At 38.1% G+C, this 13054-nt stretch overlaps 1 protein-coding gene across 3 annotated transcripts; it reads left to right on the plus strand.

The window, feature by feature from the left end:
- The first annotated feature begins 4457 nt into the window (after nucleotides 1-4457).
- Nucleotides 4458-12769, plus strand: mpg.L (N-methylpurine DNA glycosylase L homeolog). Of its 3 annotated transcripts, none has more exons than XM_041577269.1 (4): nucleotides 4458-4561; nucleotides 7022-7234; nucleotides 10227-10398; nucleotides 11125-12769. In XM_041577269.1, the coding sequence occupies exons 1-4, from the start codon at nucleotides 4508-4510 to the stop codon at nucleotides 11487-11489; spliced, it is 804 nt and encodes a 267-aa protein (XP_041433203.1). In that variant the 5' UTR covers nucleotides 4458-4507; the 3' UTR covers nucleotides 11490-12769. The 3 variants fall into 3 exon arrangements, with proteins under 3 accessions (XP_041433203.1, XP_041433201.1, XP_018091755.1); XM_041577267.1 differs by having other exon boundaries at nucleotides 4461-4561; nucleotides 10227-10431; XM_018236266.2 differs by lacking the exon at nucleotides 4458-4561 and adding an exon at nucleotides 4573-4761 and having other exon boundaries at nucleotides 10227-10431.
- The last annotated feature ends 285 nt before the right edge of the window (nucleotides 12770-13054 follow it).

Consider the following 13054-nt stretch of genomic DNA (forward strand, 5'->3'; position numbering starts at 1 on the left):
AATGATCCAAACCCTCCCACTCTAATGATCTTATCGACAATGGAAGCCAAAAACAGTTGTAAATTAGGATCAGGATAATATTTTGGGCTGTTGTTGATACTGTTACAAGGTAAAATAGACTGTTATGGCCCCATTCTATGTATCTCTTTCATGAGCTGAGTGAGGTGGGTTGTGAACAAATGTTTGATCACAAAGGGACCTTGACCTTTAAAAGACCAAAGGTTTCTGCCCTAAATTAATTTTACAAAAAAAATTTACAAGATGTTGAGCTATTGAGTGTATTCTGCCAAAAACACTTATTTATAGGGTTATTTATCAAATGTTGAGTTTTAGGTTTGTGAGGTTATTTATACCTCGAATAAACTCTCAACGTGAATATTTTTTAATTTAAGAAAAAACTTGAATGGAAAAAACTCGAATCAGTAAATTCAGGATTAACAACCCGAAAACTCAATTTAATAGAGTTTTCCAAGGGAAATCGCAGTTTAAGCTATTCTGTTTATATTCTATTAGAAGAAGCTGTTTTGAAGTTAGAAAACCACTTCTCATAAAGTTTATGTTTTGGGTCAATCTCCCTATTGATCTCCAGCTCTTCCCAATGATTTCAGTTCCTGTTTGTAAGTCTTGCTTATAAAATATGTGAATACATTTCTACAAAATACTCATACGATTATTAATAATCTAATACAGATCCATTATCCAGAAACCCGTTACCCAGAAAACTCCAAATTATGGGAAGGCCATCTCCCATAGAGTCCAGTTTAAGCAAATAATTCTAATTTTTAAAAATCATTTCCTTTTTCTCTGTTATAATAAAACAGTAGCTCATCAAATGAATCCATATTTGTGGCAAAACAATTTTATTAGGTTTTTTTAATGTTTAAATTATTTTTGTCAGACCTAAAATATGATTATCCATATTACAGATTATCTGGAAAAATCCATGTCCCAGGCATTCTGGATAATAGATACTATACCTGTATAACAAATAAATATGTTCATATAACCATTTAGTGGAGTTTCTGGATTTTATATTAGCTCAAGTTTGGATAGCCATATAAATGCATACATTGCTCAAAAACAGTGTTACCCCAATAATAAGTATTTCCAAAATGGTATGGTTACCCCAGTCTTTCGAAAACAATCAAATGGATTCTTTAGAATTTCACCTGAACAAGCAGTCTCTTCTCCATCCTTTTACACTCAGAATACTTGAAATCTTTAATAACCTTATGTACTGGAAAAGTTATTAACCTTGAAACAGTTTATCCACTGAAGAACTCCTAGTAATTTCCTGTCAAATTCATTTGCTATCCTAAAGGTTTAATCACATTTTCCACTGCTGCAGAATCAAATAATGAAATTGGTTCCAAATCAAGTCCCCCCTTTTCAGACACTTCTGACTGAACCTCGTCAAGTAGTTTCAATTTAGAGGGTGAATTATAAAAAGATTCCCTAATCCTGTTATTACAAACACTCATGTTGTTATACAATTTTTTTCATGATTTCCACCCCTCCCAAGACAAGGGATCGACCGCATTTCGCAGTTCAGAAATCTTATTACCCATTTTTACACAAAGAATAGCTAGGGGATGCTCAACCCTATTGAGGAATGCTCACTACTGGATGATTGGATGGTTTTAAGGGATTCATTATGGTTGTTTTTAGAAAGGCACCCTTTGTGATCAGAAAACACCACAACGTGAATACAAATCGAATCATCAAAATTTTGATAATGTAATTGTTAAAGTGTGAATTACAGAACTATTGCATATGTTGTAGATTGCTAAACTTCACCAGTATGCAGCCAATCATTCTCCTTGTGTGTCCAGTTTAAAGGGCAAGGAAAACTCAGTAAACTGGAGGGGAACATGTGCAGTACACTATGTTTAGGCAACTGTGTACATTGTACTGTATCAAAATATTTGCACTTGGCTTTATAATACTATGCAAAACAAAAGCTGATATATATATATATATATATATATATATATATATATATATATATATATATATATATATATGCACAAATAAGATCCGCACTCACAGGACTTATGAAAATTATAGAAAATTTATTGCAAGAGTCTAACGTTTCGACCTCATCCGGGGTCTTTTTCACTTTGAAAAAGACCCCGGGTGAGGTCGAAACGTTAGACTCTTGCAATAAATTTTCTATAATTTTCATAAGTCCTGTGAGTGCGGATCTTATTTGTGCATGTGGAGATCGAAACTGTCGATATTGCACCCAGGCGTTTGAAACTATTTTTCGAGAGTGCTGGCTTCTCGGAGGACTATATATATATATATATATATATATATATATATATATATATATATATATATATATATATATATATATAGTGAAAAAGGATTGCGGCACTCACAGGGTTTTAGTGAAAAAACAAAAAATGTTTTATTATTAAACCCTGTTTGTTTGTTTTTTCTCCTGACGAAGATCCCTGTGGGGGATCGAAACATTGAGGCTTAATAATAAAACATTTTTTGTTTTTTCACTAAAACCCTGTGAGTGCCGCAATCCATTTTCACTGCTTATTTCCCATGCTGGCACCCAGGTATTAATTTTGTCTACGGAGTGCACCATTCCTTTGGTTTTATATATATATATATATATATATATATATATATATATATATATATATATATATATATATATATATATATATATATATACACTCTGATATAAGGTTTGAAAATTGTATCCGCCAATGCATTATGTTGGTAAGTTTATTATGTATCAGTAGAATAATAAGGGAAGAGCAACCACAGCGCCACTGTCTGCTGTTCTGATTGTTCGGACAGTCGGCCCAAATGAGTAGAACAACAGAAGGGTTGCCATGCCATTTTTTTTTTACAGTTTAAGCCAAGCAGAGGGAGGCAGAGAGACTCAAGCAGTGTGGTAGCACTGAAAAAGTTGGTATTGCTATTGCAGGAGCCGCAAGGGGCAGAGCATTGCCGCTGTATAAAGGTATTTAAAAATCTCAGCCGTCAGTCATATATTGCCTGCCCTGCCTCTGGAAATTATTTGCACTTTGCATTCTGCACTTCCTTGATGCAACTGCACTCCTTGCATTCCCCCACCCTCCTCACTGCCTATAATTGGGGACCTGGGCATCATAAATCAGATTTTGCATGAGTTGGCAGATATTTTCTTAACAGCGTGAATACCAGTGGCGGAACTACCGGGGGAGCAGGGGGTGCGATTGGGCCAGGGACCGCACCCCCTCAGGGCCCCCCCGGCAGCACGCACACCGCTTGAAGCCGCTGATGCGCACTGAAAAAATCACGTACGGAGGGGGGCGGGGGGCCCGGGTGCACGTTCCGCCCCAGGGCTTGCCCCCCTCTAGTTACATTACTCCCTCTAGTTACGTTACTGGTGAATACATACCTCCCAACTGTTTCTTTTTCAGAGGGACAGTCCCTCTTTTGACAGCTCAACCTGCAGTCCCTCATTTGTACTGGAAAGTCCCTATTTTATCTGCACTGAACAGCCAGAAAAAGAAACAAAGTTTCTCACTTAATTGGCTTTTAGCAGAGAGCACAGAACAGTTAACAGGTACAAATAAGATAATTTGTAACAATTTTGAGACACAAAAAAACTGTTTAGAAAGGAGAAATATTTTCAAACTTTCATAACCTGCCGAACAGTGTCGGACTGGCCCACCGGGATACCAGGAAAAGTCCCGGTGGGCCCAGGTGTCAGGGGGCCCTTGTGCTGCTAAACATTTGGCCTATTTCATGGTCATTCCCTATTTCTATGAGAAAAAGAGGCTAAATAGGTGGAATAATCAATTATAGTGTGTAAAGAAAAGAGACTATGAGAATAGAGGTTGAGTGAGGAGAGGAAGAATAATATTACTTAGAGTGGGCCCCTGGTCTATGGTTTTTGGGAGGGCCCCTAGTGTCCCAGTCCGACACTGCTGCCGAATTTTGTAAAATTAACATGGTAATTAGGGGGTGTGGCCACAGAAAAGGCGTGGTCAAAAATATCGCTGTTCTACGTGAGGAAAAAAAATTTTTGTCCCTCTTTTTACTTCCAAAATGTTGGGAGGTATGTATGAAATGACACCTGCCTTCTAGTTGTGACTGTGAATTCTATGACTAAGGGAAACAATATTTAAATAACTGATATAGTGTAAGTAAAGTTTATTTTGCAGCACTAACACCGTAGTAAAGAATTTGGAATCCGTGTCCCCTTTAAGCCAAGTAACATTCACAGGGAGTATTTCCTATATATTAGGTACTTGTTTGTTTTATCACCAATAACAAAAAGATTTACAGCAGAATTTCATGTACACAAATGACTTTTAAAAAAATTAAAGACATTCTTTCTTTTTTAAGTTTTTGTAAGGAAATCCTATTTACTCTGAATAAGTCACGTCACAGTCTCACTATCCGGGAGGTGACCGAACCCCACACCTATTGGACTTCTAGCCTAGTCATCTGATTAAAAAAAACCCAGCCGGTCCTGCGCACACTACATTTTATAATGGAACTACAACTCCCAGAAGGCCTCGTTTCTCCTGGAAGAGCTTTCACTTCGGTTAGTGACAGGCGCACTCCCTGTTCACCAGTATCACCGCATTGCGCTCAACAAGTGATTATAGAGGAGACGGGTGAAGGCTCGAAGCATATCTATGAGCCCAGGCCTAAGATCCCCGTCTGCATTCTCCGGTTATTAGAGCCGGTAGAAGCTTTCAGGCTTGACGGGAAAAGCCGCAGCACCAGTACGTAAGGGGGAGGGTAAGTACCGACAGATGACTGGCGTCAGCGCGAATGACGCTGCAGAATCCCGCGACTGCTGTTGTTGCGCGAAACTCCCACTACTGGGAAAAGGCGGGAAATATAAGGGGCGGGGTTAGCAAGGTGTGAGACCTGCACTTGAGTACAGTGAACATAATTAGACATAATTAATAACATGTACATTAGGACATCCACCAGCAATTACATTGTCACACATGCACCTTTTACTGTGTCAGGTCTGAGTTGTCAGTATTATCTATAATGGTACCTTGTAAGGACTGGACTGGGATTTAAAATAAGCCCTGGCATTCCTAGTACACAGAGGCCCAAACAGCAGCCCACTTAATAGTGAGTGTCTATGGCATCTTACAGCCGCCCCTCTGGCACTTGCCAGAACCCACAGATTGCCAGTCCGGGCCTGTACCTTATCCACACACTGCAATATGTTCTGCCCCCTTTCTGTAATTTGCATCAGTTGTCAGTGCTCATAACTTGCATGTCATGATACCAAAATGTAAGCATAGGTACATACTCACACAGACCTACGCGTGTGATTGTAAATACTTTAGGGATGCACTGAATCCAGGATTTGGTCTTTTTCAGCTGGATTTGGATTCTGACAAATCCTTCTGCCTGGCCGATCTGAATCCTAATTTGCATATAAGTAAAAAATGTTTTCCCCTTCCCACCCCTAAACTTGCATATGCAAATTTGGATTTGGCTTCTGTATTCGGCTGAATCTTTCGTAAAGGATTCGGGGAGTCGACCGAATCCAAAATAGTGGATTTGTTGCTTCCCTAAAATACTTACACACACAACACCATACAGAACTTCACACATACAACCACAGGTTCCACTGAATGCAGAGATATGAAAACCCCATGCAGTATGCACACACACACATCTTCACATATCTATATGCACAATCCCATACCCCACGGACACACACCCACAGAACCCCCCTATATATGCACTTACTACAGCCATACATACCTCTGTGTACACACACACATTATACATACCTCCCAACATTTTGGAAGTAAAAAGAGGGACAAAAATGTTTTTCCCGCATGTAGCGCAGCAATTTTTTGACCACACCCCTTTCTGTGGTCACACCCCCTAATTACCATGTTTGTTTTACAAAATTTGGCAGGTAATGAAAGTTTGAAAATATTTCTCCTTATCTAAACTGTGTTTTTGTGTCTCAAAATTGTTACAAAGTATCTTATTTGCACCTGTTAGCTGTTCTGGGCTCTCTGCTAAAAGCCAATTAAGTGAGAAACTTTGTTTCTTTTTCTGGCTGTTCAGTGCAGAGAAAAGAGGGACTTTCCAGTACAAATGAGGGACTGCGGGTTGAGCTGTCAAAAGAGGGACTGTCCCTCCGAAAAAGGGACAGTTTGGAGGTATGCATTATATACCCCAGTGCATAATACTGTATTTGTGGTAGAGTTTGCTGAAAATGAAATGCTGAGCTTAGAATCAACACTGATCTTGGGGCCCAGATGCCGCCCTCCCTTTCCCGTTCCATGCTTAAAAATCAGCGTCGGAGTGGGTCTATGCACTAGCAGAGCCGAATCTCCGGTTTAAAACCAGGAAATTCAGCTCTTAAAGTTACAAGAGTCGGCTTTTTGCCGCCCCTTGTAACTGTCTGCTTGTTGCCGGCTGAGGCAAGGTTCTCACCATGGCAGGAGCAGCACTGCTTAGAATTACACTTAAAACACAACTGATAAAGACATGACTGCCCTTGAATATATTGCTCACATTCTATTGAACAATGTTCATGCTTTAGGCTAAGGCCACACTAGGCGATAGGCGTCTATGGGGAATCGCGAAAAATCGCCAGCGTAAAAACACACGCGGCGATCTTTTCTCTACTGTCGCTCGAAATTGAGGCGATTTCGAGCGACAATAGAAAAAAGATCGCCGCGATTTTTCGCGATTCCCCATAGACGCCAGCGCAAAAGTTTCCCCAGCGATTGCGGCTTAAAAGTCGCGGCGAAAAGTCGCCGCGAGTCAAATCGCGGCGCTATCGCCTAGTGTGGCCTTAGCCTTACAGTGCATTCAAGAGGGGATAGGGGAGGAGTTATGCGGCAGGGGGAGTGTAAGGAATCATTGGCAGTGGGGACAGGAATGGCTGGGCCTTGGGTGGCAACAGAACTTGGCCTGGCACTGGTACACTCTCTAAATAACTTACTTGAAACAAACATGCATGTTTTTTCAAATCATTTTACCAAGATGTCATTTTGTTTTTGTTTCACAGATGCCTAGAAAACGACAGAGAGTACAAACATTACATAATGCCCCATGTAAAATGGTTTTGCTTGAAAGCACAGAACAGAATGAACCCCCTTCTTCATGCAGTGAAGAGCAGAATCCAAAGATGAGCAGATATTTCCAAAACCTTAAAGTTCGTCTTCCGTCTGAGTTTTATAACCAACCGTGTATTGAACTGGCCAAATCCTTTCTTGGACAGGTAATATAATAAAATGGAAATGCTAAATTTATTAAGATATATGCATGGTTTTGTGTGTACGCAGATTTATAGTTAGGTAGAAGATAAATCACTGTATGCTCATCTTTTTAAATGCAAAAATCATTTATTGAATAAATGGATACTGTTTTTTACTTTTGATTGAAATGGAATGAGTAGTATTTTATAAAGTACTGTACAGTAATTTTAGAAAAGATATTCCTTTACAAACAACAGCAGTCCTGTCTATACAAAATCTCAATATTACAATCCCTGTCCCACAATACACAGAAAGATCAAATATCCTTTATCCGAACGGTTCTTCAAAATTTACTACAGCACTGCTATGGCTGATTTAATGAGTGTGAAAGATAGATAAATCCTAGGACCATGTCAGACATGCTGCTTTCTCCACTGGTGTAGCTACAACATAGGAAAAAGCATCCTTCTGCCTCAATATCACTGTACAATGACAGACACAGCATTAGTTTGTTAGTGCAAAGCAGCGGCATATTTTTGTGATAAATGCACCACTTCTGTGTTTTAACACAGATGCATGTTATATCATAATCTAAATATTTGAGAAGTTATAGTAAACAGGACATTAACAGTTAAAACATCATACCAGTTAATGTATAACAGTAGCTGGGTTAAATATGAGAGTAAGAGGAAGCACACTATTGGTTGCTACTTTTAGTTATATGCAAAGTACCAAGTGCATGGAATATCAAAGGTAGCTATGTTTTTGTATGTATTTTAAGGAGAACTAAACCCTAAAAATTAAAATGGCTAAAATGCCATATTTTATATGGCCTAATTGCACCAGCCTAAAGTTTCAGCTTCTCAATTGCAACAATGATCCAGGACTTCAAACTTGTCACAGGGGGTCACCATCTTGGAAAGGTCTGCGACACTCACATGCTCCGTGGGCTCTGAGCAGCTGTTGAGAAGCTAAGCTTAGGGGTCGTCACAAATTATCAAGCAGAAAATTAGGTTGGCCTGTAATATAAGCTGATGCTACAGCGCAGATTATTAAATTCTGATGCTAGATGAAATGGTTTCTGTGCTGCCATGTAGTAATTCTATTGTGACAGTTATATTCTATGTGTACTGTATATTGTGAGTGGGTCCCTAAGCTCAGTAAGTGACAGCAGCACAGAGCATATGCAGTGAATCAGCAGAAAAGAAGATGGGGAGCTACTGGGGCATCTTTGGAGACACATATCTTCCCTGCTAAAGGGCTGTGGTTGCCTTGGGTTGGTACAGAAGCCCAAAACATAATGTACAACATTTCCAGCTACTTCTTTAGTTAGGCTTTATTTCTCCTTTTACAAGTCCCTATTGCAAAAAAGGATTCTGACAATATGGAATTTTCACCAAATTACTGGTTTCCTCTGAATAATTAGCACTCAGGAGGAGGTTGCCGACCTCTGTCTCCACTACTTTTCCTCAGAGATTAGCATCAGCAGTTCCTGTACATTCCCTGTTCTTTTAGTGCTCATTTGCTTAGCATGAATAATATTGACTGGCAATATGATTCATTTTATGCAAATGACCGAGGAGGAGGTATTCACAAGAGGAATCTGAAAGAAACTTTGTTGAACCCTCTGGGAAACTTGAACTTCTTCAAGTAAATGAAAAATGTAAAGTAAACCAGTGATTTTGTTTACAAGTCCCATCCTCATAATACTTATTTTAGCAATAGGGGCTTGTTAGAAATAATCTGGACGTCACTTCAAATGGGCAGAATACTCTGGTCAGCATGAATTCAGTGAAAAGGTTTATGCTGAACATTCTTTTTACTATTGCTGTGGTCATAAAATAAATCAAAGGGTTTTGTTATTTCCTAATCAAATAAAGGGAAACTGATGCTATTCCATGATTGGTCCTTGCAAGGTAAATAATGAAATTACCAGTATATACCCTCCTTTTCCCTTTTGTTATCACTGTTAGAATGGGCCCATTATGCGGGGGGGTTAGCTGTGCACTCATAGATTCAATCTCCCTGTGTGCCCAAGCAAAATAAAAAAAACTTTTGGCTATTTAGGGCAAGAGGAGTGAGTGTTGGCTTTGCTGCTCTCAGTCAGCAGTTTTTCTGCAGGTGGAGAGAAGTGAATCCATTCTCTTCCACATCTCAGTGTATCTGCACTGAAAAGTACAGCTTTCACCTGAGTGCAGGAACATAGAGCAGAGATCAGCCCGAAAATGCCCGCTTATACGTTTTTTGGGCCAATAACTGTTGTGTGTTCCTGCACTCTGGCGGGAGCTGTACTTTTCCATGCAGATACACTGAGATGTGAAAGAGAACAAATCCGTTTCTCTCCACCTGCAGATAAAAGGCAAAAGTGTTTTCAGAACAATCCCTATTGATTGAACTCATGTTGAACAAGGTGGTGAACTGCATCTTTAAAATAAGTTCTTATTCCAATCATTCTTGCTCTTGTGTTTCCCTGCATCAGTAAGAACATTTGATTTTCTCATACATTTCTCTTGTGTTATCCGAAAACCCGTCCAAATTATGGGAAGGTCATCTCCCATATTTTAATCATTTCAAATTTTACAAAATGTTTATCCTTGTCTTCTGTTGAAGTTAAACAGCACATTGTACTTTATTCCAAATAATATATAAATAATCCTTATTGGAGGCAAAACAATCCTATTGGTTTTATTTAATGTTTAAATAATTTTTTAGTAGACTTAAGGTATGTAGATCCTAATGACGCAGTTTTTTTTTAATCCAAAAAACATCAGTTTCCATGCATTGGGAATAACATGCCCCATACCTGTTTTTGAATATGGGAGTTAGGTATTTCATTTTGTTAGGTATTATATCTTTTGTGGAGGATTTATTTGGCCAAATACAAACATTTTGAATCTTCCAGGTTGTGAGAGGTAAGTTCTTAACCTTAGCAGTGATGTCAATTATAAGTTCATTACTTACCGGTAGCACAACATAGTTTTAAATATGTCTTGCATTGTTTCTGTGGTTTTGGAGGTTTTGGTCCATAAACTTCCGGATGGTACAGAACTTAGAGGCAGAATTGTGGAGACAGAGTCTTATTTGGGGGGAGAGGACGAAGCTTCACATTCAAGAGGAGGAAAGAGGACAGAACGCAACGTTGCAATGTACATGAAGCCTGGAACCATTTATGTATATCAAATCTATGGTATATATTTCTGTATGAATGTTTCAAGTAAGGGTAAGTGCATGCACACGGACACATTTGTTCTTAGACAACAAAGTGTTAGGAAAGGGGATTTAGAGATTTTTCATTAGCTTTCTTCCTTACTTACTGCATTATAGATATCCAGTTGCTTTTTTATTGTGAACTTGGGTTGTATTAAATAAATAATTATAATATAATGTTAAAACAACAGAAATGTTAAAAAAAAACAAAAGAGGAATTTTACAGATGGGTTCCCTTAAAAAAGATCAACATAGAAAACAAAGAAAAAAATCCCAATACTGCAGTAACAATTACAGTGTATATAATTTTGTTTTTACAATATAACAGTGATACCAAAAGTAATGTTATTTTACATATTTAAGAGCACTATAGAAGAATTGGATAATTTACATGCCAACATAGAGGTATGGGATGAGTTACCTGGAAATCTGTTATCTAGTAGGATATAAATTGCGGCTTAAAAATTGATTTCCAATTAATATAACATGATAATAATAAAACAGTACCTTGTTCTAACTAAGATATAATAAATCCTTATTGGATGCAAAACAATCCTATTGGGTTTATTTAACGATTTTTTTAATGGACTTACAGAATTACAGAAAGATCCCTTATCTGGAAAACCCCAGGTCCAGAGCATTCTGGATCCCATACCTATATTTAAAGCAATTTTTTTAACGTATGATTATTTTACTCAATTAACAGGAGATGGAGCTGCAGTTCTTTTAAGGTCCCTTGAGCCTTTAGAGGGCCTTGATATGATGAGAAATTATAGGAATGGACGCAGACATGAAAAAGCAAAACCTCTGAAAGACTCTGAACTTTGTAATGGACCTTCCAAGCTTTGCCAAGCCCTGGATTTGAATAAGAATTACAACAGAAGAGACCTAAGCGATGACCAAGATACATGGATGGAGGCTGGCAGCAAAATACTGGATCAGGACATTGTTTCTTGTGCACGAATTGGAATTGGGAGTGCAGGAGAATGGGCAAAAAAGCCTTTGCGGTTTTATATAAAAGGAAACAAATATGTCAGTGTAAGGGACAAAGTTGCAGAGGCAAATTCATGACATCTTAAAGGGGACCTGTCACCCAGACATAAAAAGCTGGATAAAAAAAGTATTTTTTAAAGTAAACATGAAAACCAAATTATTTTTTTAATTAACACATCCATACCCATTATAAAGGTACTTAAAAATGTCAGCTGTCAATCATATAATACCTGCCCCATCCCTATGCCTTAGGAATAGAGGCAGGGCAGACTATTACTTTCACTTTCCATTCAGCACTTCCTAGATGTCCCTGCTCTCCACACATACCTCCTCGCCATCTAATTGTGTAGCCAGTGTATGGACAATGGAATTAGGTCCTTAATTTTTGTGCATATAAATGGTTTTGGGATGATACAATGTATCCAGTATCCACAAAACGCCACCTGCCTGCTTGCTGTGGCTGTGAATTCTAAGACTGAAGGAAACAAAATTTAAACAATTGATATAGTGCAATTAAAGTTATTTTTGCTTGGCAAGCACAATAGAAAAGAATTTGGAATTTTTTCATATTGTGATAGGTCCCCTTTAAAATACCAACCCAGGTTGTCCTACAAACTAGTCATTCCTTTACATTAAAATAACTGTAAAATTACCAGGGGAAGTTCACGTTTCAATGTTCCTGCTGCACGATGTACACTTAAAAAAAACAAAAACGTTTTGACATATAGTAATCAATTTTAGCATTTAAACAATTGTCTGGTTGCTAGGATCACTGACCCTACCGACCACACACAGGCTAGACAAAGAAAGTTCTACATAGGTAGCACACCTGAAAAACTTATCTAAATCAGCTGTTCTTTGATGGAAGCTTTTCAGTGACAAAACTAGAACTAGTCTGTATATAATCAACTTCAAGTTTCTCAAACCAATCAGTCTGTTCATAAAATGCATGTTTATTAAGCAAGGGCTATAAATTACACATAACCTTTTCACACAAAAGTATTATATATTTGTACCTCTTGATTACCGGTTTCTACAAATCCTCACATTCTTGTACTTTACTCGTTAGCCTAGGATGATCACCCATTACACTGTATCCAGGAGCTTACACATGGTTGATCTTTCAAACTCAAGCCCAGATTCATGGCTTGTATATTACAGAATTAGGCTCTTCAGAAAAAATCAACAAATATGCCAACTGAATTACTGTATTAAAAAGCATAATTACTGTATTATAGTTATGCCATTGTTAAAACTTAAAGGGGAACTATCATGAAACTCTCACTTAAACTTTCTATGTATAGTCAGTTACAAATTCTGTACCGTTTCTGGAATAATGAGTTATTCTTCCACTTTCAGCAAGCTGCCTCTCTTCATTCTCTCTTCATGCAGTAGTCGAGACCAGATTTCGATTGACAGGTCTAATACATGTACAGGTATGGGACCTATTATAAAGAATGCTTGGGACCTGGGGTTTCTGGATAAAGGGATCTTTCCGTAATTTGGATCTCCATACTTGCTAAAAATGTATTTAAAGGTTAAATAAATCCATTAGGATGGGTTTACCTCCAATTAGAATTCATTATATCTTCGTTTGGATCAAGTACAAAGTACTGTTTTATTATTACAGAGAATAAGGTAAT

This window comes from Xenopus laevis, chromosome 9_10L, assembly GCF_017654675.1.
Source record: "Xenopus laevis strain J_2021 chromosome 9_10L, Xenopus_laevis_v10.1, whole genome shotgun sequence".
Taxonomy (NCBI): domain Eukaryota; kingdom Metazoa; phylum Chordata; class Amphibia; order Anura; family Pipidae; genus Xenopus; species Xenopus laevis.

What these genes read in the sequence shown, in the direction of transcription:
- mpg.L (XM_041577267.1), top strand. Translation starts at nt 4,508, where the DNA reads ATGGAACTACAACTCCCAGAAGGCCTCGTTTCTCCTGGAAGAGCTTTC. An exon ending in CTGGAAGAGCTTTCACTTCG is followed by an intron (nt 4,562 to 7,021) that starts GTTAGTGACAGG and finishes TTTGTTTCACAG; the next exon opens with ATGCCTAGAAAACGACAGAG. An exon ending in TATGAATGTTTCAAGTAAGG is followed by an intron (nt 10,432 to 11,124) that starts GTAAGTGCATGC and finishes CTCAATTAACAG; the next exon opens with GAGATGGAGCTGCAGTTCTT.